The following is a 27,166-nucleotide window of genomic DNA, read 5'->3' as shown; positions in this document are numbered from 1 at the left end:
AAGCGTGATTAAGCAAAACATTGATGGCTGTTAATACATTAGGAATTACTTCCACGAGCGTAACAACACCAGGGTACGGCTTCTGATCAATCATCGCGTTTGTGTTTATTTACATCAGGATTCTTATGATGAACGGATTATCGTCACGCACCAGAGATACATTAATTTTACAGAATATCTGTTAAGAGAATATCACACTGCTACTCAACCACGATGGTATTCCGCTTGACTGTTACCGGAAACACTCGGCATCGTTACAGCAAACAAGTATAGTGGAGACTAAGGAAAACAAATCGCACAGTCAGTGCTTTCAGATCAATTATGCATTCAACTCCGATTAACCGCAGACTTACTGCAAGCCGACAGAAGCACCCTCACACCCAGGTGCAATAATATTGTGGTCGACTAACACAAACTGATGCGATTCAGTCCAGTTTTCAAAGATAATATACCAACATTGCCTCTTAGAACGTTTGTAAAGTTATGCCGTCTTATGGAAGCGAATTTTATAGAAAAGAAAAGACACCTTTAATATTCTGTCAGTCAATTACAACAGTCGTTGTGTCTAAAAAAACTATGGAAACGAAATTTTAAACGAATGTAACAAGCATTTAATATTGAGATAAATCATTGCAACTGTTTTTTGTCCTTCCAACTACCGTATTTTATTAGATGCTGTGATATGGATTCTGTTATGAACGTGCACATGTTGGTGTCGTAAACCTAACATTATAATTCCGCCCACGCAGTCATTGTTGTCTGTGACTTCCATACTGAATTCCTACGTGCTCTGTTTGTGTCTGGAGGTGTTGTGAACGTCGCGTGTCATTTGTTAGCAGGATGTCACCGCGCGTGCCGCTGGCTGCATTGATGGCATTACTGGTGCTGCCATCTACGGAGGGACAGCTGAACCGCGCCCCGCAGTTCGTGCCAGGGGGCGACATGGCGCGCTTCGCGCTACGTGAAGACACGTTGGTCGACGCGCCGGTGTACCAGCTGCGGGGAAGCGACCCAGAGGGCACCGCCGTCCACTACAGCATCAGCGGCACGCACTTCACCGTAGACCGCGAGAGCGGCGTCGTCACACTCGCCAAACCGCTGGACCGCGAGAAGCAGGACCTCATTGAAGTCATCATCAGTATTACAGGTGCGTTCCTGTATGTGCAAACTGCCCTCATTTATTGGCTGATCGGTCAGTAAGAACTCTGTTGTTTAAGGACGGCATCAACCAATAAAATCTGTATCCGTAAGTACAGTAGTGTAGCAGGCGCTGCAAGAGGCGTTGTGCGTGATAGAAGGGTTTGCTAATGATATTCCGATGGAGTAAGTCCCAACAGTACTTTCTCCTACGTATATCTCGCGAAATGGCAACGACTGAAAAATCAGACAAAATATAGCTCCTGCGGAGGCTTATCGATATCAATCTTCCTACACTCCATTCGTAAATGCAATATGGAAGGAGAGGGGCGTGGAGGGGAGGACAAGGATAACACTGGTACCAGAATAACCCTCCAGTAAACTTGTGGTGATGAGTCGCGCCCGCACACTGTGAGAGTTTCTACCGTTTGTCTTCGTGCTTGCTAAACGTTACCTTGGCCAGCAGTGCTTCCGGATTTCTCCCCAGTGGAGAGCGTTTGAAGTATTATGGGCAGGACCCTCCAACCAGCTCCGAATTTTGACGATCTAACACGCCAGTTGGATAGAATTTGGCACGATATCTGTCAGGAGGACATCTAACAACTATATCAATCAATGCCAATTCGAATAACTGCATTCATAATGCCAGAGGTGTCCCAGCAATTTATTGAATTGCTCAGTTTGTGAAGGTCTTTCTCTTGAATAAATCATCCAATTTTTCTGAAATTGTCAACATTTGTTCGCTTGTAAACGTGCATCACGCCTTTTTTTGTCTTCGAATGTAATTAACGTGATTTTAGCGTAGCAGTGCAAGCAGACAATTAGTTCCTACGCAGCTAATGTTCTACTTAAGCAGTGTCATGGTCCATAAGTCTAATCTCACTGATGTCTATTAATTGTCCACATTTATCTAGTTCACACAGTTTGTTGAATAACGGAATTTCATCTAAAGACCTGCACAGTTGTTCCTGCTAACTTACGACACATAAAACGTCTTCACAACTGCAAAATGTCTTCGCAAAAAGTGAATAAGTTCCAACTGCGTACCAAGTCATCACAAGCATACCAATGACTCCTAGCCGTTCACTTCTTACCCCGTCCAAGGACACCGACAAAAGACCACACTACTCTTCCTCCTCAACTTGATCATGTCATCACTTCTTAGCTCTTAGCTTGTACACCACCATTCGAAATTATTTACAATTTTTGGACATAGTATCAAACAAGTAATATATAACTTTACAGTACAGTTTGCATTCCAATATTACGTAGCTGAAATTATACCTTTTAGATACGTAGAGTTGGGAATGCAGGAACCTAGTCAAGTTCACGATTTACAGTCTGTTAAGTGGTCGTCATTACACACAGATGGTTAAAAAAAATCGCCTTAGTTCTTTCACAGCCCAAAAGAGGGAACATTTGTATTTCACACAGTTTCCATAAAACATTACTTTAATTTGAATTCTTGACTGAGGTACACAAGAAGAGACATGAGTGTAGCATCCGCGTCGCGTTTCGAGGCTGTGTTTCTCTACAGTCTCCTGAAAGGTCCGAAAATGAGTCATCCTGGGGCGTCTAAACCCATGGGGAAATCAAATTCATTTATAAAAAAGTGGGTAACACGCTATAAATTGGTTGAAAATGTAAATGACTTTGAAGCACGTGGCCCAGTCGGTAAAGTGACTTCAAAAGTGAGAAAAATGATATTAATCTTTTTTCGGGAAACCTATACTTAACATTGCGCCAGGTGCAAGCAAAATTCACTTTGAAACAGCTGTCACGGCAAATTCGATGCATTTAAAGGTCTCTTCCGTGTGAATACGCGGAAAATTTGGTTTCAAGCATGCCTCGGAGATGGCATGCAAATCTCAACGCTGCGAGTGACTGGACTTATTATTAACTGTAACTGCATTTTTCTTTTGTTCATAGACGACGAGTTTATATGTTTTAGTTGCTTTCGCAAATAATTGATTGTAACTGGTTGTTAATAAACGATTGAAAATAACCAACTGACTATTTCTATTTAAAGTAGATATTCCGGATTTTAGAGTAAGAAGTCCGGCTAAATATGACACTGAATCCAGTTTTTCCACATTTCGACGTTGTAACCATATGCGCCACACGAGAACAGGGACATTATTGTCTCTACAACGCTGTACCGATTCTTATTTCTGTGTTCGTTGCTAGTTCCTAAACCTAGGCTTTGTTCAAGGCAATGGAACTTTTGTGCATAAAAACGTTCTACTTAAACACCAAAAATTGCAGCCTGCTAATGTGGCAAATTGTTACACCAGTTTTTTGACCCAGTAATGAATGGAAAAAAAACCTGTCGTAAACTAGACGAATCAAATACCAAAAATTACCGGTTATTGAGAACTAAAATACCGGTATTGGTTTTAACTGGTAGGATTTTCCGATCTCTAGGCTCCTTATTTCCCGGCATCTGGCGAAACACTTGTGGTTAATGAGTGGTTGAAGATATCTGTTTAGTGGACAGTAATTGGTCAACAATAAGCTTCATCATTTGGACTGGGATGCCATCGTGTCCAGTAGATGGTGATCGGATACGCATAATGGCATTTTTGACAGTAATGGGTAATTTTATCAATTGGTTGACTAACTACACTGAAGAGGTCCATGAAATAGAGAAGCCTGTTTCGATTTGACCACCACAACTACCTACACTCATTCAAATGTACAGCACTGGGGAATCTTTAAATACAGCTAGCTATTTCTACGCTTCCTCTACAATGAGGTGACAGATGTCATTGGATACGTCCTAATATCGAGTCGGACCTTCTTTTCCCCAGCTTAATTTAGCAGCTTGACGTGACACGGACTCAAGAATCCGTTGTAAGTCCCCTGTAGAAATATTGTTCCATGCTATAGCTACAGCTATAATGGCGAAAGTGTAGCCAGTGAAGGATTTTGTGCACGAACTGACCACTCCATTACGTCCCATAACTATTCGATGGGATTCATGTTGAGCGAGTTGGGTAGCCAAATCATTCGCTCGAATTTTCCAGAATGTTCTCCAAATTAGTCCTGAACAACTGTGGTCTGGTGCGATGGCGCATTGTCATCCATAAAGATTCCATGCTTGTTTGGGAGCTTGAAGTCCATTAATGGCTAGAAATGGTCTCCAAGCAACCGAACATAACCATTTCTAGTTAATGATCCGGTCTGTTGGACCAGAGGACCCAGTCTATTACAGATAAACATTGCCCATGGCATTATGGAGCCCCCACCATCTTGCACAGTGCCTTCTTGTCAACTTGGGTCCATTGCTTCGTAGCGTCTGCGCCACACTCGAACCCTATCATGAGTGTTTAACAACTGAAATCTGCCCTCATCTGAACAGGTCACGATTTTTCAGTAATCTACGGTCCAACAGGTATGGTTCCGAGCTCAGGAGAGGCACTGCAGGCGATGTCGTGCTGTTAGCAAAGGCACTCGCGTCGGTGGTCCGCTGCCACAGCCCATTAACACCAAATTTCAAAAAAAATGGTTCAGATGGCTCTGATCACTGTGGGACTTAACATCTCAGGTCATCAGTCCCCTAGAACTCAGAACTACTAAACCTGACTAACCTAAGGACATCACACACATCCAGGACCGAGGCAGGATTCGAACCTGCGACCGTAGCAGCAGCGCGGTTTCGGACTGAAGCGCCTAGGACCGCTCGGCCACAACGGCTGGCTACCAAATTTCGCCGCACTGTCCTAACAGATACGTTCGACGTACGTGCCACATTGATTTACGCAATATTCCTCGTCTGTTAGCACCAACAACGCTAAGCAAACGTTGCTGCTCTCGGTCGTTAAGTGAAGGCCGTCGGCCTGCGTTGTCCGTGGTAGGGGGTAACGCCTTAAATTTGGTATTGTCGGCGCACTCTTGGCACTGTGGATCTCCGAATATTGAATTTCTTAACGATTTCCGAAACGGAATTCTTTTGTGTCTAGCTACAACTACCAGTCCGCGTTCAAAGTCTGTTAATTCCCACGTGTGGCCATAATGACGTCCGAAAACCTTTTCATATGAATCACCTTAGTCCAAATGACACCGGCGCCAATGCACTGCTCTTTTACACCTTGTATGCGCTCTACTACCGTGAACAGTATATATGTACTTTAAAAAGACTGCATTTTATACCGTGATGCAAGAGCAGAAGTACAAGTTGATGGGGATCTGCCCTGTGTTTTAGCTAACGATGAGACGTGTGTGTCTAGGGTTTTTAAGTTTTGTGATGTGTCTGGACTCAGGCCTAAACTTTAAGGCTGGAGGTTTTAGTGTATTGCAGAGTGGCTGACTCCTCCCTTTTTTCTTTGCGGTCAGCCAGCCACTTCCATCTGCTACATTGTTTTAGCTCCCTCTACCATTTTCTTCCTGTGTTGTCCATGTTTTACTGCTGACACCCTGCTTCATCCCACGCTTCGGTGTGGGTGAGCAAATGTTTTTCAACGATTGTTCCCCGTGTTTTATGTTCCGTTTTATATTACTGTTCTGAGTTTTTTCTTGACACCCGTCTCACTATGTTACTGAACGGGCGCTGAAGACCTTGCTGTCGTGCGCCCAAAAACCCCTCTACTACTACTACTACTACTACTACTACGACTTTTGTCACCTCAGTATATAACACCTACATCGTATTGTGTTGTAATATGATTTTTCTCTTTGCCAGTGCATGGCTACGTATAACCTAAGAATTATCATTTGCACTTCAGTACACGGAATATTTACATGTGTTATGACAAGTTATGTATTGCCATTTAAATGAAATACATTTTCGTCGTAGTGGGTACCACAGTAACAAATTTATTAAAAGAAGATGGCATTTCCCACTTTTGCTTTAATTCTCCAAAAATAGTATCTATCTTCTTGGCCATTCTCAAGTGATCAATATAATACCTTTGAAAATGTCAAGCTATCAAGCTGTCAAACTAACATGGCGGCATTTGTGAACCAAAACGAAAACAAAACACAAATTTAAAGACTCTGCCATTGCAATATGCAAAGAGTAATTTTCTACAGCAGGTAAATGTATTTAGAATATGTTTACATTCATATCATTACATTTATATTCATGGAGGTAATATAATATTTTCTCTTTTGTACAGAACCATAAAATTACCCGAGAAAGGCCTAGGAGGCTGAAACTACACTCATGCACATAAATTAAGGATAATGCTGATACATGGTGAAACAACGCTCTGGTGGGCGGTTTGCGGGTTTAAATCATCTCGGGGTATGACCATGCGGTGCATTTGACCTGCGGTCGTCGCATGGTGGCGCTGGCAGCAGTCCACATACGCAGAGGGGTGCTGGTGCTTGTCAGATTACGGTGCGGCGAGTAAGTGCACAGACGTTTTCAGACGTGCTAATGGTGACTGTGTGTTGAAAATGGCTCAAAGAACACAAACTGATGACGTTATGAGGGGTAGAATACTAGGGCGACTGAAGGCTGGTCAAACACAGCAGGTCGTAACACGGGCCCTCCGTGTGCCACAAAATATGATCTCAAGATTATGGCAACGATTCCAGCAGACAGGAAACGTGTCCAGGCGCTACAGTACGGGACGTCCACAGTGTACAACACCACAAGAAGAGCGGTATCTCACCATCAGAGCCCGCAGACGGCCACGGAGTACTGCAGGTAGCTTTGCCCGGGACCTTACTGCAGCCACTGGAACAGCTGTCTCCAGACACACAGTTTACAGACGACTGATCAGACATGGTTTATTCGCCTGGAGACCTGAAAGGTGCATTCCGCTGACCCCTGGTCACAGGAGAGCCCGTATAGCCTGGTGTCAAGGACACAGTACATGCTCAATGGAACAGTGGTCCCAGGTTATGTTCACGGACGAGTCCAGGTATAGTCTGAACAGTGATTCTCGCCGGGTTTTCATCTGGCGTGAACCAGAAACCAGATACCAACCCCTTAATGTCCTTGAAAAGGACCTGCATGGAGGTCGTGGTTTGATGGTGTGGGGTGGGATTATGATTGGTGCACGTACACCCCTGCATGTCTTTGACAGAGGAACTGTGACAGGTCAGATCTATCGGGACGTCATTTTGCACCAGTACGTCCGCCTTTTCAGGGGTGCAATGGGTCCCACCTTCCTCCTGATAGATGATAACGCACGGCCCGACCGAGCTGCCATCGTGGAGGGATACCTTGAAACAGAAGATATCAAGCGAATGGAGTGGCCTGCCTGTTCTCCAGACCTAAACCCCATCGAGCACGTCTTGGATGCTCTCTGTTGACGTAGCGCTGCACGTTTTCAAACCCCTACGACACTTCAGGAGCTCCGACAGGCACTGGTGCAAGAATGGGAGGCTACACCCCTGCAGATGCTCGACCACCTGATCCAGAGTATGCCAACCCGCTGTGCAGCCTGCGTACGTGTGCACGGTAATCATATCCCATGTTGATGTTGGGGTACATGCGCAGGAAACAGTGGCGTTTTGTAGCAAATGTGTTTCGGGACTGTTTTCTCAACTTATCACCAATACCGTGGGCGTGCAGATCTGTGTCGTGTGTGTTCCTTATGTGCCTGTGCTATTAGCACCAGTATTGTGTAGTGCCACGTTGTGTGGCACCACATTCTGCAATTATCCTTAATTTATGAGAATGAGTGTAGTTGTGAACTAATAAATTCAATGCAGCAAACATTGTTGACCATTGGATACACAGCATCTTCGTGCTAACAGAACCAGCCATGGTTGATGTGATCTGTGTGAACTGGGGAACACAACATCACCATTGGGGAACAAACATTGTTCCCTAGGATGGTTCTAATCAGCTAAGATGGTCTCATAACCCTTGGCAGTAACACGATTTTGCAGAGTAGCTATGGGTCCCATGGAATCTAACGATATGGTTGCCAAAATCATCACCGACCCCCTTCATGTTTCACTCTATGGACGTAAACTCGGCCAGAAGTTGGAAACAGTGTACCATATAGTCCAGGTCTTATGACGTCGGCAGCACGTCTTCCTGTAACAGACGTTTGTATCATTGATGAGTGGTTTTGGAATTTCAGTTCGCCCTGCAATTCCCAGATTATGGAGCTCCCTTCGTGGTGTTTTGGTGCTGACAGAGTTCGCGAGTGTGACATTCAGTTCAACACTAACCTTCGCAGCTTTCCTTCTCGAATTTTTCGTCAAAATCCTCTTCAATGACCATCTGCCACGATCATTCAACACACACTTTCGTCCCCGTTGTGAGTTAGACGATGACGTTTTCCGGTTTTCGTGTATGTGGTATAAATCTTCGACACGGTGCTTCATTAAGAATCAAACACTTCGGCTACCTTCTTTACAGAAACACATACCATGCGGGTACCAACAATTAGCCCTCATTCGAATTCACTAAGCTTCGATATTATTCGCTAACAACAGCAAAGAATCTCGACTGACGGTTGGGACATCTTGGGGACATTTCACAGGTACCGTTCGTGGTCAAGCACAACAGTGGAAGCTGAAGGCTTGGCTAGCATCTGCATTTGTGTTCACGCACGAATTTTTCGATGTTTTTCCGTATTTTCGTCCAGCCTTGGTATACGTGTTGGACTGTGGCTTTAGTGAGCATGACTCCATTTTTTCACGTGTATTGCTGAAATGTGCGTGGAATTGGCACTGTGCGCTAGTTGTAATAAATCATTCCTTTACATCGTGGCAAAGTAGCTCTGGAGGTGAACAGTCTGCGCTATAGTCGCGTCTGCAAAGATTTTCCTTTTTACTTATTTGCTTTCGTAACGTGCCATTCAACCATAAAAATGCAAGAAATGCTATATTTAAGTTGTGTTTGACAATTCATGGTAGACATTATTTGGAATATTACCCAGGTACGATGCAACATAGGCTTAACAAAGAACTGATTCGACATAAAACAAGTTTTATAATCAGAGTATACTAAAACGAGTATTCAAGGCGAAAATGGAACACAGGATAAATACTAGTAGTGTACTATAAAAATTCTACTGATAACAGAAGAAGAAATGATAAGTCGCCGTTGGTACACATTCGGCATATTCCCAATTCAGTCAAGATCAATGACTATATATGTAAATTAACAATAAAATGTTCTTTGTATGTCCTGTGAGAATTGTTTCAAAAACTGCGGGTCCAAGTCTGTAAGTACCATCTAGGCAGAACATGAGAACAGTTAACAGGATCCAGAGTTGTGCATTACAGTCACACATGTACAGGGTGTTCGGAAATTTCCGTCACACACTTTTAGGACTTATAGATGGGAGCGAGTACAGAATATTTTTTGAATAAGAACCTATGTCCGGAAACGTACCGTTTCCGCTCTACGACGGTTTCAATTCAAATGTTAAACTCATCGGCTTCTACGTAAGTCTGCAACTCGTGGTCTAGTGGTAGAGAGGTGGTTGGCCTCTGTAATAAAAAACTGAATGGAATGATCAACAAACGATCTTGAACGGATGTCATGTGCGTTGGTTGCTGCCTATGGATCACGAGGTCCCGGGTTCGATTCCCGGCCGGTTTGGGGATTTTCTCTGCCAGGGGACTGGATGTTTGTGTTACCCTCATCATTTCATCATCATCATCATCATCATCATCATTCGTGACAGTGGCTAAACTGGACTATGAAAAAAAAATTGGCCTGTGAAAAAACAGGCAATTTGTACGGGCGCTGATGACCGCGCAGTTGAGCGCCCCACGAACCAAACATCATCATCATCATCATCATCATCATCATTCGTGACAGTGGCTAGACTGGACTATGAAAAAAAAATTGGCCTGTGAAAAAACAGGCAATTTGTACGGGCGCTGATGACCGCGCAGTTGAGCGCCCCACGAACCAAACATCATCATCATCATCATCATCATTCGTGACAGTGGCTAGACTGGACTATGAAAAAAAAATTGGCCTGTGAAAAAACAGGCACTTTGTACGGGCGCTGATGACCGCGCAGTTGAGCGCCCCACAAACCAAACATCATCATCATCATCATCATCATCACTTTTACTTAAGTATCCGAATTAGGCATGACACAGTAAATTATTAGGTAACAGTTCGAGAGAAAGCATATCGAAAGATCGATTTATCACTTAAGAACTTTTGTTTGTATTAAACATTCCTACGTGTTTACATTATTCCAAAACAATAAAGAACCCAGCATATTGTATGTACAGAACTGTACTGACATATTATGAGAGCGGCTACTGACATATTATGAGAGCGGCTCGATGTGGCGACCACCAACGTTGTTGCAGACATTCTACCTACGAAGTATGTTCTGGTACACACTATCAATCCCACCTGCCGTCTCTTCAGTTGCTAGTCCAGCTCCCAGGCCGGCCGAAGTGGCCGAGTGGTTCTAGGCGCTTCAGTCTGGAGCCGCGCGACCGCTACGGTCGCAGGTTCGAATCCTGCCTCGGGCATGGATGTGTCTGATGTTCTTAGGTTAGTTAGGTTTAACTAGTTCTAAGTTCTAGGGGACTGATGACCTCAGAAGTTAAGTCCCATAGTGCTCAGAGCCATTTGAACCATTTTTTTCCAGCGCCCAAAACTCGTGCCAGCAGATCTTCCTCTCTACCTACAGGAGTCTCGTAAATTATGACATCAGGTGACCGTCTGATGTACTAAACGTCATCCAGTCTACCCTATTGCATACCAGGACAAGTAACTTTGACATTTTTCTCTTTCCCTCAACAGACGTGGACGCGTTACATACCTCAACTGAAACCGTCGTAGAACGAAAACGGTATGTTCCGGGACATGGGTTCCTGCTCAAAAAATTATGAACTCACTCCCCTCTACAAGTTCTAGAAATTTGTAGCGTTAATTTCCGTTTCCGAACACGCTGTAGATACATCAGTATTCAGACACGTACAGACAGGAGGTACATAATAAGTCAGCCAAGATGGACCCTGACAAGTGCAGCGGGCTTCGCGCGGCTTCTTTGAAACGTCCCCTTTGAACAATTTATACAAGACTGTGCTTAAACTGACACACAATGTTTTTAGCGCAACGCAATCTGACTTTCAAAAATCCCTGCAAAAGAATGGCCCTGAGTAACATTAAACTATACCTTTCACAAATCACTTACCTCACAAAAATCTTCGCTGCTCAAGCTACTGCAATACAGCGAGCGCCACTACTGCCAGCTAAATAAAAGATTCAAACTACGGAAGGCACTAACTACTGATAGGGATAGTTAGCAAATGAAAGATATTAATAGAGAACAAACAATGTATTTACCTTGATATCATCATATATAAATATAGCAGTTCATGACAAATTTCAAAACTCCGCCATCTCTCTCCCCACATCCACCACTGCTGGCGGCTCACCTCCAACTGCGCAACGCTACGCGCTGTTCACAGCCAGCTGCCTAACAGTACAATGGCGAGTATTACAACAATGCAAAGCAGCCACAGACTGCACACAGCACAGCCAGTGATTTTCATACAGAGGTGGCGTTACCAATAAAAAAAACCTAAACAGCCTACTTACATCTTCACTCGTCTGCCTCAACCAATCATGTAATGGCTCAGTGCAGTCGCAGCCCTATAGACGTCTATTGTTTTCGCCTGCACCGAGTCGGCGCTCCGAAGGTGAAAGCTAGCAACAGCGTTGCACGATGTCAGGGATCTTCTTTCGCCGACCCAAGTCCACATTGCAGGCAGTGCGCCGTGTGACCCCGGGTGCGTTTTGCGCAGACGAGAGCGTGGGCGGCCTGGAGCCGAACACGGTGTCGCTGCGGCGCGAGGTGGCGGTGCTGGACGTGAACGACAACGCGCCCGCCTTCCACGGCCGGCCGTACGCGCTCAGCCTGCCCGAGACGACTCGCGTCGGCACCGTCGTCTTCGCCAACATCAGCCTCACCGACGCAGACCTCGGCCGCAACGCCGACATCGAGCTGGAGTGCCTCCGCGAGGCGGGCGACACCGACGACGCAGACGCCTGCGACACCTTCCACGTGTCCGCCGACAAGGTCTGTGTCTCCACTGCTGCGGCAGCCCCTACAGCAGTGGCCGTCAAACTTTTTGTTTAACAGCCAATACTCACAGCAGGCCGCTGTGACCGAGCGGTTCTGGGCGCTTCAGTCCGGAACCTCGCTGCTGCTACGGTCGCAGGTTCGAATCCTGCCTCGGGCATGGATGTGTGTGATGTCCTTAGGTTAGTTAGGTTTAAGTAGTTCTAAGTCTAGGGGACTGATGACCTCAGATGTTAAGTCCCATAGTGCTTAGAGCCATTTGAACCATTTGAATCTCGGACCACACACGAAGGGGAGGGGGGGGGGGAGGGACAATAATTTGGCCACTCCAAAAGAAATGCAATTTTCATCAAAGCATTGTTACTGATAGAAGCTCACCACTTACACGTTTCGAATCTACGAGGGCGGTTCAGAAAGTAACCTCCGATTGGTCACAGTGCGGGTTGTGGGGGGAGTAGCGACGCCATCTGTGCGTTCACGCACTCAACAGGTCAGTCGGCATCAAGCCGTGGTCGAGTGAACGTCGTACCTGCGCTAGTTTAGTTTTTGTGGCAGTTTGAAATGTGTGCTGCAATAGAAAACCCCGCCAAATGTGAAGTGCGTGCTGTCATAAGGTTTTTTACAGCCAAAGGATATTCTGCAGCAGCTATTCATCGTGAGCTTTGTGCCGTGTACGGACCAAGAGTTATGAGTGAAGGAGTTGTCCGTGAATGGGTACGTTTATTTAAAAGTGGACGAGATAACGTTCATGATGAAGAGAGGAGTGGTAGACCATCATTGGTGACTGACGAACTCGTTCAGACAGTTGATGCAAAAGTTCGTGAAAATCGACGTTTCTCAATGTCGGAGTTGTCTACTGGTTTTCCACAGATTTCTAAGACTCTCTTGTACGAGATAGTGACAGCAAGATTGGGTTACCGTAAGTTCTGTGCACGATGGGTGCCCAAAATTCTTACCGACCACCACAAAACTCAATGAATGGCCTCTGCATTAGACTTTCTGTCACGTTATGAGGACGAAGGAGAACCATTGTTAAACAGAATCGTGACCGGTGACGAAACCTGGATTAAGGACGTGAACCCTGAGACAAAAGAACAATCAAAGATGTGGGCACATTCAAATTCGCCTACCAAACCAAGAAAAGCCTCGCAAGATTTTTCTCCCAGAAAACTGATGGCAACGGTGTTTTGGGATGCCAAAGGGGTGTTGTTGGTTCAATTCATGGAACGTGGTACGACCATTAATCAAGACGTGTACTGTGAAACAATAAAAAAGTTACGACGGGCTATACAGAACAAACGCCGTGGTATGCTGACTTCCGGTATCGTTTTTTTGCACGATAACGCCCGTCCTCACTCTGCTCGCAGAACAACGGCCCTTCTTGAGTCCTTCAAATGGGATGTTATCAACCATCCACCTTACAGCCCAGACCTGGCGCCAAGTGATTATCACCTCTTCATGCATTTGAAGAAATGGCTCGGGTCACAGCGGTTTGATGACGACGAAGAGCTCAAAGATGCGGTCACAGGCTGGCTCCAGGCACAAGCGGGTGATTTTTATGCAGAAGGAATTTCAAAGCTTGTGAAGAGATACGATAAGTGCCTCAATCGCTATGGAGACTATGTAGAAAAATAGTGCAAAGATGTAGTTGTAAGATGCATATATTAAAATATTTTTATTTAACTTGGTGTAATTTTTTAAATCAACCGGAGGTTACTTTCTGAACGGCCCTCGTACATATAAGATTTCGTAGTAAATATTTGTAAGTCAAAAAGAAACTAATATATTGGAACTACACAGATTTTTTTGAAAGTTTACATAGTGACCAGTTTTCGGTACCTAAGCGGGTAGTGTGACCAATGCCAATGCAGCAAGTTCAATTGTTTTTGCTCTGATTTCTGAACACATTTTACCGAGCGAGGTGGCGCAGTGGTTAAACACTGGACTCGCATTCGGGAGGACGACGGTTCAATCCCGCATCCGGCCATCCTGATTTAGGTCTTCCGTGATTTACCTAAATCGCTCCAGGCCAATGCCGGGATGGTTCCTTTCAAAGGGCTCGGCCGACTTCCTTCCCCGTCCTTCCCTAATCCGATGGGACCGATGACCTCGCTGTCTGGTCTCCTTCCCCAAAACAACCCAACCTAAACACATTTTCTGTTCGTCTTCATAGCCTAGTATATGAAACAATATCAAGCGGCTGCAACAGTCTGTTTTCAATCGGACTTTCGTGTTAGGCCAAATATAACGGAACAGAGATGATTTCACAGAATTTAACTTACTTGATTCAAAAATTGTGACAGAGGGATAAACTGGCGGATGATAGTTCTGTATAAAAGTTAATTTCATCTGTTTTATAATGCACATTTTCTAACTTTTACTGGGGTCAAGGCCTTGGCCACTTTTCTCGACGAGTAATGTGGCCACTTTTCCTGATCGGATGCGAGGTCTGCATAAGCAGTCTACACAAGAAATTATCAAACTGAAGTAAATAACAAAGGACTACAACTGTAGTGCAAAATACATTGTTTAGACATTGATATTCTAAAAAGTTATTACTCTCCACACAGAGGAGACAAAAACAAAAAAGTTTTTCCAAAAAAAAAAAAAAAAACACGTTTTCTCTCTCAATCTCACTGACAACAACGGCGATGTATATTTTCCGCACCTTCCCCGGCTGATTTCACTGTTAATTCGTAACCTACATATGTATGTATTAAACCGGGACCTAGAAACGACGGAGAAGCTTCGTCCCGTCGTAGCCCTCTGTGGTTCACAACCCCACAACGGACGACAACAGTCCACCCACCCCACCACTGCCCCACACCGAACCCAGGGTTACTGAGCGGTTCAGCCCCCAGTGGATCCCCCCGGGAACGTCTCATACCAGACGAGTGTAACCCCAAATGTTTGCCTGGAAGAATAATTATGGTGTATGCGTATGTCCAAACTGTGTTTGCGCAGCAGTCGCCGACTCAGTGTAACTGAGGCGCAATGAGGGGAACCAGTCCGCATTCGTCGAAGTAGATGGAAAACCGCCTCAAAAACCATCCACTGGCTGGCTGCCATAACGGACCTCGACACTAATCCGCCGGGCCGATTCGTGCCGGGGACCGGTATGGCACGCCTTCCCGCTCGGGAAGCAGCGCTCTAGACCGCGCGGCTAGCCGGCTGGGCTGACCTACATAAGTTAGTGTGATGAATTAATTAATAGTCATAATTGCAATATCAGACACGAACACAAATGTTTACTAAATGTTTTGAATGTCATTTTTCTTTTACTCGTCGCTTTGTATTGCAACAGCCCTAATTTGATTTCAGATTACTCGTTACAAACATGTACCATGTTGGAAATTGATTGTCATCTGTAATGCGCACTCACGAATCGATGTTACTTCCGTTTTAAATTTATACTACAACAGCTGATGAGTGCTAGTTGCGCAGGCTCGTTGACAGCATTGGAAGACAAGCAATAAAATATCCCGCATCGCACTTCCGTTTACCCCGCAGTGGCTGCGCTGGATATCACTCTGCCCCTGACGTAAGCGACAAACTCACGGGCGATAACTCCAACGTCCATTAAAATTAAGCACATCCTAAAATATTACTGTTTATGTAAGTATTTTTGTTTGTTATTGAGCAAGAAAATACACTCTTAAGGAAATCTTGACGTTATTTCATATTTTTTGGTTCTGCTGTTAGCTGCTAGAAGCATATTATTATAAAATACCGCTGAGAACAGAAGCCCACACGAACTCTTTCAACTGAAATGTCAAACGGTCTTAAAAACAGCTCAAAAGCAGATGTAAGATTGGCAGTGACCTCAAACGCCTAGGAAGTCTTTCCTGTAATTCTTTTAACGTCCCAATGGATTGTTCAAAATTCACGTCTTCTTTAACGCCAATGAACTTTAAAGGCAAGTGTGTGGTGCTCCTTGTCAGAAGTTGTCCCTTCCACCATGCAATTTCCTTTTTAAATGCATCGACTTTCATTACGAAATCACAAATAAGCTGCTTCTCATCTTGCAATGTCTTACTGAGGGCAGTCTACAGTCAACTCTATTTAAAATACAAGGTTTGCAATTCATTCCGGTTGGATCTTCTAATTTTCCTACTTGCCTTCTGTTTTCCTTCAGAAATTCAGCAATAGCGGGGCTTTAATCTAAAACTCGTTCCAGGCATTTACTTTGCAGTAATGCATTAACATCTCCAAACTCTTTGTTGACTTCCATAAAAAACTGTTGCAACTGACGATGTGACAATGCGTGCAACTATTCGCACCAGCAATTCCATCACGTGTTCCATGCCTGCATATTTAACGCAAAATACTTCTTGATTTACAAAAATATGGATGACTTGCAAACCGCCTGTCTATCGTTATAATTTCTAACAGCTTCATTGTCAACCAAATCTCTAAATTTTGTCTGCATAACGTTATAATGCCGTTCCACAGCAAATTGGCGGTACTCGTCGACCATGCAACCAGGGGCGGTGTCATAGCACTCTCCCCCCCCCCCCCCCCACCCCACCCACCCCCCCCCCCCACCCCCCCACCCCCCCCACCCTCAATGGAGTATCGTATTACACTGGATAAAATGATTTACGAAATCAGCGAATATACTACTTCAACACATTCAATCATTTTTAATAATTATGTAGCAGTATAGGTTGCAATGTATTTCAAACACGTCTTAACAAAAGAATAAGAGTGGCAAATAGCTTATTATCTAAACCAGTAGATATGATTTAACTTAAAATGGGCGTCTTATTATTTATCAATACACTGGATGTATATTAATGTACCGTTTACAATAATCAAGAAAGCTAAATATGCCAACGAATAATTAAATTGCAGACCCCAGACAAAAACTTCGAACAGGCACACACATTCTGTAGACACCTATTTACCCTGAACGCAAAAACAGTTACCAAAAACTACTTTAAGCAATGCCACATTTTACCAGTTTGTCGGTGGAGGATCCCAACTCTCCTTTTGTTAAGCGATATTCCATTCCCCCAGACCACTGAATTCATTTTTATGAATGGTAATGCGTGCCCGCATCGAAATGCGGTGGTGGAGGAGCTCTTAGGACAAGAGGATATTTGGCGAATGGACTGGCCTTCAGAGTTCCCCGACTTAAATGCCATCGAGCGCGTGTGGCATGGTTTGGGAGAGTATTTCAGCACGTCCACATGTACCAGCTATCATCCAGCAACTGTCAACCGCGCTGATAGAATAATGGAAAGCCCTACCACAAGAATTACTTACCAACCCTGTGGGCAACATGGGAGCCCATTGGAGAGCATGCATTGCCGTCCTTAGTGATTATAAATCTTATTAAAAACCACGCTCGAGCTTTCTAATTTCCAAGGGACCATCATGAATCACGATGACTTCAGTGTCTTTATTGTCTTTGAAGAAAAGTCTTATTCTTTTCGTTTCATTGCGTATTCCAAATGATTCAAATGGCTCTAAGCACTATGAGACTTAACATCTGAGGTCATCAGTCCCCTAGAACTTAGAACTACTTAAACCTAACTAACCTAAGGACATCACACACATCCATGCCCGAGGCAGGATTCGAACCTGCGACCATGGCAGCCGCATGGTTCCGGACTGAAGAGCCTAGGCCGGCTGCTGGTGGCCGGGTGGTTTTAGTCGCAGGTTCGAATCCTGTCTCAGGTATGGATGTGCGTGATGTCCTTAGGTTAGTTAGGTTTAAGTAGTTCTAAGTTCTAGGGGACTGATGCCCTGAGATGTTAAGTCCCATAGTGCTCAAAGCCATTTGAACCATTTGAAGAGCCTAGAACCACTCAACTACAACGGCCGCCCATTGCGTATTTCTTTCAGTTACATTCTGTACGATACTGCAGCAGTTCTTTCTGTGTATGTCCAAGTTTCAGTGATCTAAATTACTTGGCAGTGGCAAATTTTGCGAAAGTTGCCTTCATCCTCAAGTTTTCTACACCACTGTATACTACATAAGTGAAGCAGAGACGAATGGCGACCAGTGTAGTGGCGATACAGACCGTAAATGGGGATGTGGACTAACATAAGGCGACTTTGAGGAAGGGCAGATTGTTATGCCCCGGCGCTTGGGACCGAGCTTGTCGGAAAAAGTCAAGCTGTCAGCTGTTCGCCTGCTACTGTCGTGACGATCTATGGATAGCGGTTGAGAGAACGTGAAGCCACGAATAGGCGACAAGATGCCTCGTCACAGAACGTCGCAGTCGGAAGCTTATCCGCTCTGTAAAAAGAGGCGGCGATACGTGGCAGCTCTGACGATAGGGTACGGTGCTGGCGTATCCACAAGTGTTTCAGAGAACACCGCTCTGCACACATTGTTGAACATGAGACTCCTCACCAGACGACTCCTATCTGTTCTCCCGGTGATCCAACGACATCGTCAGTTGCAATTACTTCGGACACATGGTCATCGAGATTAAACAGTGGCAATGTATTGCTTGGCTCGATGAATGACGTTTCTTGTTAATTCATGTCGAAGGTACTGTCCGGATATGCCCTCATCCAGGTGAATGTCTCGTCGAACATACATCACTAACGCAGGCCAAGTGGTGGCGGGGGAGGGGGGTCGGGGCAGTATTAAGGTATGGAGGACATTCACTCGGGCTCCCATGGGAACTGTGGTAGTAATCGAAGGCGCAAAGGCAGCTGTTGACTACGTGAATATTGTGCGTACCACCTGTATCATTCATGCTTGATGTCTCCCACGATGGTATATTCTAGGAGGATACAACAAATACCACCGTTATACGTTAGCAAAAGATCTTGCTGAAAACCCAATAAAATTCCGGCCCCACGTAAAATCGCTAAGTGGGTCTAATGCATCTATCCAGTCACTCGTTGAGCAGCCTGGTGCGGCAGTGAAGGTTGCAAAAGTAAAGGCAAAGTTTTAAATTTCGCATTTAAGAAATCAATAATGTAGGAAAAGATAGATTGCTACTTACCGTAAAGATGACACATTACTTTGCAGACAGGCGCGATTAAATGACATCTTTCGGCTACGGCCTTCGTTAGAAGAAGAAAGAAAACCGCACACCAGTCATTCACACAATCACACCTCACCCAGACGTGACCGCCAGCTCCGGCAGGACCTGCCAGGCCGCGCGGGATTAGCCGAGCGGTCTTGTGCGCTGCAGTCATGGACTGTAAGGCTGGTCCCGGCGGAGGTTCGAGCCCTCCCTCGGGCATGGGTGTGTGTGTTTGTCCTTAGGATAATTTAGGTTCAGTAGTGTGTAAGCTTAGGGACTGGCGACTTCAGCAGTTAAGTCCCATAAGATTTCACACACATTTGAACATTTTTTGGACCTGCCAGTTAGCGGTCCTGTGTGCGTGAGGTATGATTGCTTGTGTGAATGAATGGTGTATACTTCTGTCTTTTTGACGAAGGCTGTAGCCGAAAGCTTACGTATAAATGTCTTTTAATTCTGCCTGTCTGCAACTTAACATGTCACTTTTACGCTATGTAGCAATCTATCTTTTCGTACAGTGTTGGTATTCCTAAGTGTAGTTTCCATTGTTTGATTTTGCATTTCAAATCGTTCATGCAGGAGAATCGTGCAAGACTCCCGTATGGAGGACTATGCCCTGAAGGAATCCCAATTAAGTTTTACAAAGAGTGCTCTACAGCATTGGCCCCTTACGTAGCTTGTACTTACGGCGAATTTCTTGCCCAGCCTGAAGTCCCAAGCAACTGGCAAAAAGCGCAGGTGACTCATGTGTCTAAAAATCTAAAAAAGGTTAAGGAAAGGATTCGCAAAATTACAGACTAAAGTCCTTCAGATCGATTTGCTGCAGAATCCTTGAACATATTCTCATTTCGAATACAATAAATCTTTTTGAGACTGAAAAGCTGATGTCCACGAATGAACACGGTTTTAGAAAGCCTCGCTCGTGCGAAACTCATTTTTTCATTTTTCTTACGTGGTACACTGCGAACTATGGATGAAGGGCAACAAGCGTATTCCATATTCCTACACTCCCGTAAAGCGTTCGACGCGGTACCTCACAGCCAACTGTTAACGGAGGTACAAGCATAGGGAACAGGTTCCCAGATATGCGATTTGCTCAGGGGCTTCGTAAGTAACAGAATCCAGTATGTTGTCCTTGACAGCGAGTGTTCGTCAGAGACAAGATTATCGTCAGGAGTGGCCCAGGGAAGAACAGCTGTTGTTTTCAACATACATAAATGACCTGGCTGACAAGGTGAGCATCATCTGCGGTTGTTTGGTGATGAAGCTATAGTGAACGTGAAGGTGTCGACGTTGAGTGACTGTAGTAGGACACAAGATAGACAAATTTTCTATTTTGTTTGATGAGTGGCAGCTGGCTCTAAATGGAGAAAAATGTAAAGTAATGCAGATGAGTAAGAAAAACAAGTACGTAATGTTTGAGTACAGCGCTAGTAATGTGCTTCTTGTCACAGTTACGTCGATTAAATATCTAGGAGTAATGTTGCATGGAAATATCAAAAGGAATGAGCATGTAAGGATTGTAGTAGGAAAGATGAATGATCGACTTCGATTTATTGGGACAATTTTAGGAAAGTGTGGTTCATCTGTAAAACAGACCACATACAGGACACTACAACGACCCATTGTTGAGTTCTGTTCGAGTGTTTGTGATTCGCACCCAGGTCGAATTAAAGGAAGACGTCGAAGCAATTCATAGGCGTCCTGCTAGATTTGTTACCGGTAGATTCGAATAATACGCTAGTATTACGGAGATGCTTCGGCAACTCAAATGGGAATCACTGGAGAGAAGGTGACGTCATTTTCGAGGAGCACTACTGAGAAAATTTAGAGAACCGGCACTTGAGACTGCCTGCAGAAGCCGCCAACGTAGATTTCGCGTAAGCACCACGAAAATAACCTTAGAGAGACTAGGGCTCGTGCCGAGGCATGCAAACAGTCGTTTTTCCCTCGCTCTGTTTGCGAGTGGAACGGGAAAGGAAATGACTAGTGGTGGTACAGGGTACATACCGCCACGCACTAAACGGTGGCTTATGGAGTATGTAAAAAAATGGTTCAAATGGGTCTGAGCACTATGGGACTTAACATCTGAGGTCATCAGTCCCCTAGAACTTAGAACTACTTAAACCTAACTAACCTAAGGACATCACACACATCCATGCACGAGGCAGGATTCGAACCTGCGACCGTAGCAGTCGCGCGGTTCCGGACTGAGCGCCTAGAACCGCTCGGCCACCGCGGCCGGCATGGAGTATGTATGTAGATGTACGTAACTGCCCGTGTCACAAGAGCAGATCGTACTACAGTGGTTTGAGGAGCGTGAGAGTGAACTCGTGCTGATGCTTTGCCTACCGAAGTGGCCTCATCTGAACCGTGTAGGACACTTCTGGGAAGCTGTTGGGCGCCGCGCCAGCTAGGCAGACTAGTGGTCCTAATTTACGGAAACGTAGACGTTTGGTGCCACACGAGGGTGCCCATACCCGGGAGGCAAAGTGAGGCCGTCTCTCCTCCCCCACCCCCCCCCCCCCCCCTTCCCCGTCCCAGCTCTAGCTCTTAAGGAAAAAATAGTGTAGTCACGACTTCTTCTTTCAAGAAAATGACTTAAACATCGGTATTACGTAGGTTAACAGGGTCTGAACTGGAACTTTTTTTATGGTTACTTTCAAGTCGCCATTCGTCTTCGAAAATATTAAAAATACTTCATACCCCCAGGTCCAGACCAGCCCCTCCCCCATCCTTGGTGCCACATAATCCAGCAACCTACCAAGCACTGTCGACTGCATATGCCTACCACGCAGAACTACTGTTGTATTGCGATTCAAAGACAGAAAAACTTGCTATTAGCAAATGTTCTTTATGTTTGCGCTCATGTGTGTGTGTGTGTGTGTGTGTGTGTGTGTGTGTGTGTGTGTGCGCGCGCGCGCGCGCGCATATATACAGGGTGATTCAAAAAGAATACCACAACTTTAGGAATTTAAAACTCTGCAACGACAAAAGGCAGAGCTAAGCACTATCTGTCGGCGAATTAAGGGAGCTATAAAGTTTCATTTAGTTGTACATTTGTTCGCTTGAGGCGCTGTTGACTAGGCGTCAGCGTCAGTTGATGCTAAGATGGCTACCGCTCAACAGAAAGCTTTTTGTGTTATTGAGTACGGCAGAAGTGAATCGACGACAGTTGTTCAGCGTGCATTTCGAACGAAGTATGGTGTTAAACCTCCTGATAGGTGGTGTATTAAACGTTGGTATAAACAGTTTACAGAGAATGGGTGTTTGTGCAAAGGGAAAAGTTCTGGACGGCCGAGAACGAGTGATGAAAATGTAGCACGCATCCATCAAGCATTTGTTCGCAGCCCAGGAAAATCGACTCGCAGAGCTAGCAGAAGGCAGCAAATTCCACAATCAACTGTATGGAGAGTCCTACGAAAAAGGTTAGTTATGAAACCTTATCGTCTGAAATTGGTTCAAGCACTGTCTGCAGCTGCCGCCTGGCAGCCCGTGACAGAGCACTTCATCACTGGCCTCCAAGAAGCCCTGATCTTACCCCCTGCGATTTTTTCTTGTGGGGGTATGTTAAGGATATGGTGTTTCGGCCACCTCTCCCAGCCACCATTGTTGATTTGAAACGAGAAATAACAGCAGCTATCCAAACTGTTACGCCTGATATGCTACAGAGAGTGTGGAACGAGTTGGAGTATCGGGTTGATATTGCTCGAGTGTCTGGAGGGGGCCATATTGAACATCTCTGAACTGATTTGAAACGAGAAATAACAGCAGCTATCCAAACTGTTACGCCTGATATGCTACAGAGAGTGTGGAACGAGTTGGAGTATCGGGTTGATATTGCTCGAGTGTCTGGAGGGGGCCATATTGAACATCTCTGAACTTGTTTTTGAGTGAAAAAAAAACCTTTTTAAATACTCTTTGTAATGATGTATAACAGAAGGTTATATTATGTTTCTTTCATTAAATACACATTTTTAAAGTTGTGGTATTCTTTTTGAATCACCCTGTATATTTTCTTTGCATCTGATCCTCCACTTTTGGCCAAGAGTGCTCTGCTTATATGTGTTTTAGAGCTGCGTTATTGAGTACAAGTATAGTGGAGGGCTGGTAACTGACGCAGGGTTTGCCGACAGGTTGGCGAAGGCCACTTCGAGGGCCAGCTGCGGCTGGCGCGGCCGCTGGACTTCGAGCGGCGCTCCGCCTACAGCGTGCGCATGCGCGCAACGGACCGCGCAGACGACCCCGCCAAGAGGATGAGCGCCACCGCCAGAGTGGCCGTCGCAGTGATCGACGTGCAGGATCAGCCGCCCGCCTTCCTGGGCGCGCCCTACTCCGCCGCCGTACCCGAGAACTCGCCCCCGGTGAGTCTCACTTTGTCGCTACACGACACTATCGTACGGTATCTTCCAGTCAGGTACCGCCAACTGGACAAAGTTGCCACGATGGAGAACGTTGATGGCTATTCCGCGAAATTTCGGGCGAACTGCCCGACGTCAGTAACTTGCTACCACGATATTTCGGCGGCCTTCTTGCCTTTTTCCAATGTATTTTGGCGAAAGTACACGGAATTCGCATATGTAAGACCACTTCGGCGCATGCGTGGTGAACCCAGTCGTCACTACACATGCGCTATTCTTGCTGCAAGTCCGTGCGTTGCTGTGAGCTCCCTCCATGGTGAGAGCTCTCCTTATGCGCGGTAAAATCGCAGAGTAATGCCAACTACTCAGGGCACCAAATTTTTCTCGGACAGTATCACTATTCCATGCATTACCTAACTGAAAACCGCCGACCCGATTGATGCAAAATATCCTGGCAACAAGTTACGGTTCTTTCGGCAGTTCGCCCAAAATATCATGGAAGCCCAGAAAGTTTTTAATTTGAGTACGTTGTAGGCGTTTGAAAACGATTTCCTTGGCGCTCTGTCAAGTTCCTGAAATAACCAGCAGAGGCGCCACTTTTTCATCACATGCGGAAGGCATCCAACAATAACGCTTTTGCGCGTTCCTAGCATTGTCACTTGTTTACAGGCAGTTAACGATGTTACTGCCTTTATCTTGGAGGATATGGTTTGTGTACTAGTCCGTACGAGGGTCTCGCCCTACTCATTCTTTCAAATGTGAGTGCAAACCACTTGTTTTGGTTCCTAAAGCATGTAATTTCCTTTCAGAATCGCTGTTCGATGTACTGTATATTATGTTGCACTTAGGTTTCATAATATCACTTGATAATATTGCACCAGGAAACATGATGGAAACGGGACAGCTTTGCCAACCTACAATTTCGTGATTTTCTCAGCTTTTTCCGTACTTGTTTCAGATCGTGTGTTTTTTGTTATATTTTACATTTTGTCAAAATGCCGAAAAACCAAAATGCAACTAAAGAAAAATGCCCCCATTCAAAGAAACCACTGCCTTACTGCAGTCAGCAATGATGAGGAGCTTCGAAGAGAGGCTCAGACAAGTCTATGTCAGTTCTGTGGAGATGGAGGGTTGAAGGTCTTGTACTTTTGAACACCTGAAAGAGAGAAAGTTTTTTTGCTTTCCAAGCATGACTGGTGAACCATTGCGAACTGTACAAGACGTTATATGTGTAAGTGACGTTACTTACAATGAAACCTGGAGTCATTTGCCTTTTATGACAAAAATATCAGGGTTTTCTTTTAAAGCCGAAGTTTGTTAATTTAAAACTGCCTCTCCTAATACACATAACTTTCTACTAAAGAGTTTTCGTAGTGTAAAGAACTTTTTCTGAGGTATTTTAAGTGAGTTACACTTGTTTTAATAAAGTTAGCAAAACTGCCCCATTCCATATTTACCGCTCACCCCTAAAAACAAAACTTACTAAACTCATACAGATCATCAGTAAGGTTTATTTAAACATCTGACAGAAGGACAGGTGTCATCATTTTACAGTTGAACAGTACGACGTGGCCTCTGCTGCATATTATTTTAGTTTCATAACAATCATTACAGTTCACAGTTATATTATAACAAATAACAGTAATGTTACATAATTCTTCATATTAGAATTTGTGTGAATATGAAATGGAGTGGTCATAGAGGATCATTCGTATGTAACGCAGGTCGCACAGGCAGCAGATAATTCATTGGGCAGATACATGGAATATGGAGTCACCTTCCAAAGGAGTCTGCTTACAAATCACTTGTTCATCCCATCTTAGAATATTCCTCAAACATTAGTACCCTAAGTATAACTCTCGTAGCGAATGGGAAGCCAATGTTATACAAATTACAGCATGTGCAGAGACATTTAAAGAATGCTTGTTTCCATATTCGATTCATGACTGGAACCAAGAGAAACCCTAGTATGTGGTACTGTTACCATGTCAAGGACCCTATTTAGTGCACTTCACAGTGGTTTGCAGAGTTTTTGTATAGATGTAGATGACAAATTATTAAGTTTTTTCTGTTTTTAAAATTTTTTATGCACATCTATTTCCATATGGCCAAACAGAGGAGAAAATCTCCATGGTTGTGGAACAAGTCAGTGCATGAAATATAGATAAATGTAAATGAATCCTATGTAGATGACAACCTGTGAGTATATATCACCATAATCAAGAATTAGAAATTAGATTTTTTCCCCAGGAAGTCCCTGCCAGAACATGAGTGATCAATGAGGAAACATTTTAGTTGAATGTGCGAGAATTACTGCTAAGATTTTTTAATTCTTAAGTTAGCTTACTGAAAATGAATGCAACAGAATACTAGATGCAATTCTGCACAAGACTCAATGATGTGTGATCCAAATGCAGATTGGATTTCTGCCTAGTATTAACTGAGCAAAAGCTGGTAATTCTTGAAAATAAGCTCATATTGTTAAATACCCCCATCCCCATGAAGCACTGACCTTGGCGTTGGTGGGGAGGCTTGCGTGCCTCATCGATACAGATAGCCATACCGTAGGTGCAACCACAACGGAGGGGTATCTGTTGAGAGGCCAGACAAACGTGTGGTTCCTGAAGAGGGGCAGCAGCCTTTTCAGTAGTTGCAGGGGCAACAGTCTGGATGATTGACTGATCTGGCCTTGTAACACTAACCAAAATAGCCTTGCTGTTGTGGTACTGCGAACGGCTGAAAGCAAGGGGAAACTACAGCTGTAATTTTTCCTGAGGGCATGCAGCTTTACTGTATGATTAAATGATGATGGCATCGTCTTGGGTAAAATATTCCAGAGGTAAAATAGTCCCCCATTTGGATCTCCTGGTGGGGACTACTCAGGAGGACGTTGTTATCAGGAGAAAGAAAACTGGCGTTCTACAAATTGGAGCGTGGAATGTCAGATCCCTTAATCGGGTAGGTAGGTTAGAAAATTTAAAAAGGGAAATGGATAGGTTAAAGTTAGATATAGTGGGAATTAGTGAAGTTCGGTGGCAGGATGAACAAGACTTTTGGTCAAGTGAATACAGGGTTATAAATACAAAATCAAATAGGGGTAATGCAGGAGGTTTAATAATGAATAAAAAAATAGGAGTACGGGTAAGCTACTACAAACAGCATAGTGAACGCATTATTGTGGCCAAGATAGACACGAAGCCCGTGCCTACTACAGTAGTACAAGTTTATATGCCAACTAGCTCTGCAGATAATGAAGAAATTGATGAAATGTGTGATGAGATAAAAGAAATTATTCAAATAGTGAAGGGAGATGAAAATTTAATAGTCATGGGTGACTGGAATTCGAGTGTAGGAAAAGGGAGAGAAGGAAACATAGTAGGTGAATATGGATTGGGGGTAAGAAATGAAAGAGGGAGCTGTCTGGTAGAATTTTGCGCAGAGCATCATGAAAGAAGGTTGTATACGTGGAAGAACCCTTGTTGTTGTTGTTGTTGTTGTGGTCTTCAGTCCTGAGACTGGTTTGATGCAGCTCTCCATGCTACTCTATCCTGTGCAAGCTTTTTCATCTCCCAGTACCTACTGCAACCTACATCCTTCTGAATCTGCTTAGTGTATTCATCTCTTGGTCTCCCTCTACGATTTTTACCCTCCACGCTGCCCTCCAATACTAAATTGGTGATCCCTTGATGCCTCAGAACATGTC

General features: G+C 44.6%; 1 protein-coding gene across 1 annotated transcript in view; it reads left to right on the top strand.

Moving 5' to 3' along the window:
- Window positions 1–27,166, top strand: part of LOC124544672 (cadherin-23) — a 401,035-nt gene that overhangs the window by 228,016 nt on the left and 145,853 nt on the right. Inside the window, exons 3-5 of the mRNA XM_047123296.1 lie at window positions 837–1,147; window positions 11,833–12,107; window positions 23,239–23,466. Coding sequence (XP_046979252.1) covers window positions 837–1,147; window positions 11,833–12,107; window positions 23,239–23,466 — 814 coding nt within the window. The remainder of the gene's footprint in view (window positions 1–836; window positions 1,148–11,832; window positions 12,108–23,238; window positions 23,467–27,166) is intronic.

This window comes from Schistocerca americana, chromosome 8 (genome assembly GCF_021461395.2).
Source record: "Schistocerca americana isolate TAMUIC-IGC-003095 chromosome 8, iqSchAmer2.1, whole genome shotgun sequence".
Classification (NCBI taxonomy): domain Eukaryota; kingdom Metazoa; phylum Arthropoda; class Insecta; order Orthoptera; family Acrididae; genus Schistocerca; species Schistocerca americana.
Note: the sequence above shows the minus strand (reverse complement) of the source record. Positions and strands in the feature narration are given on the sequence as shown.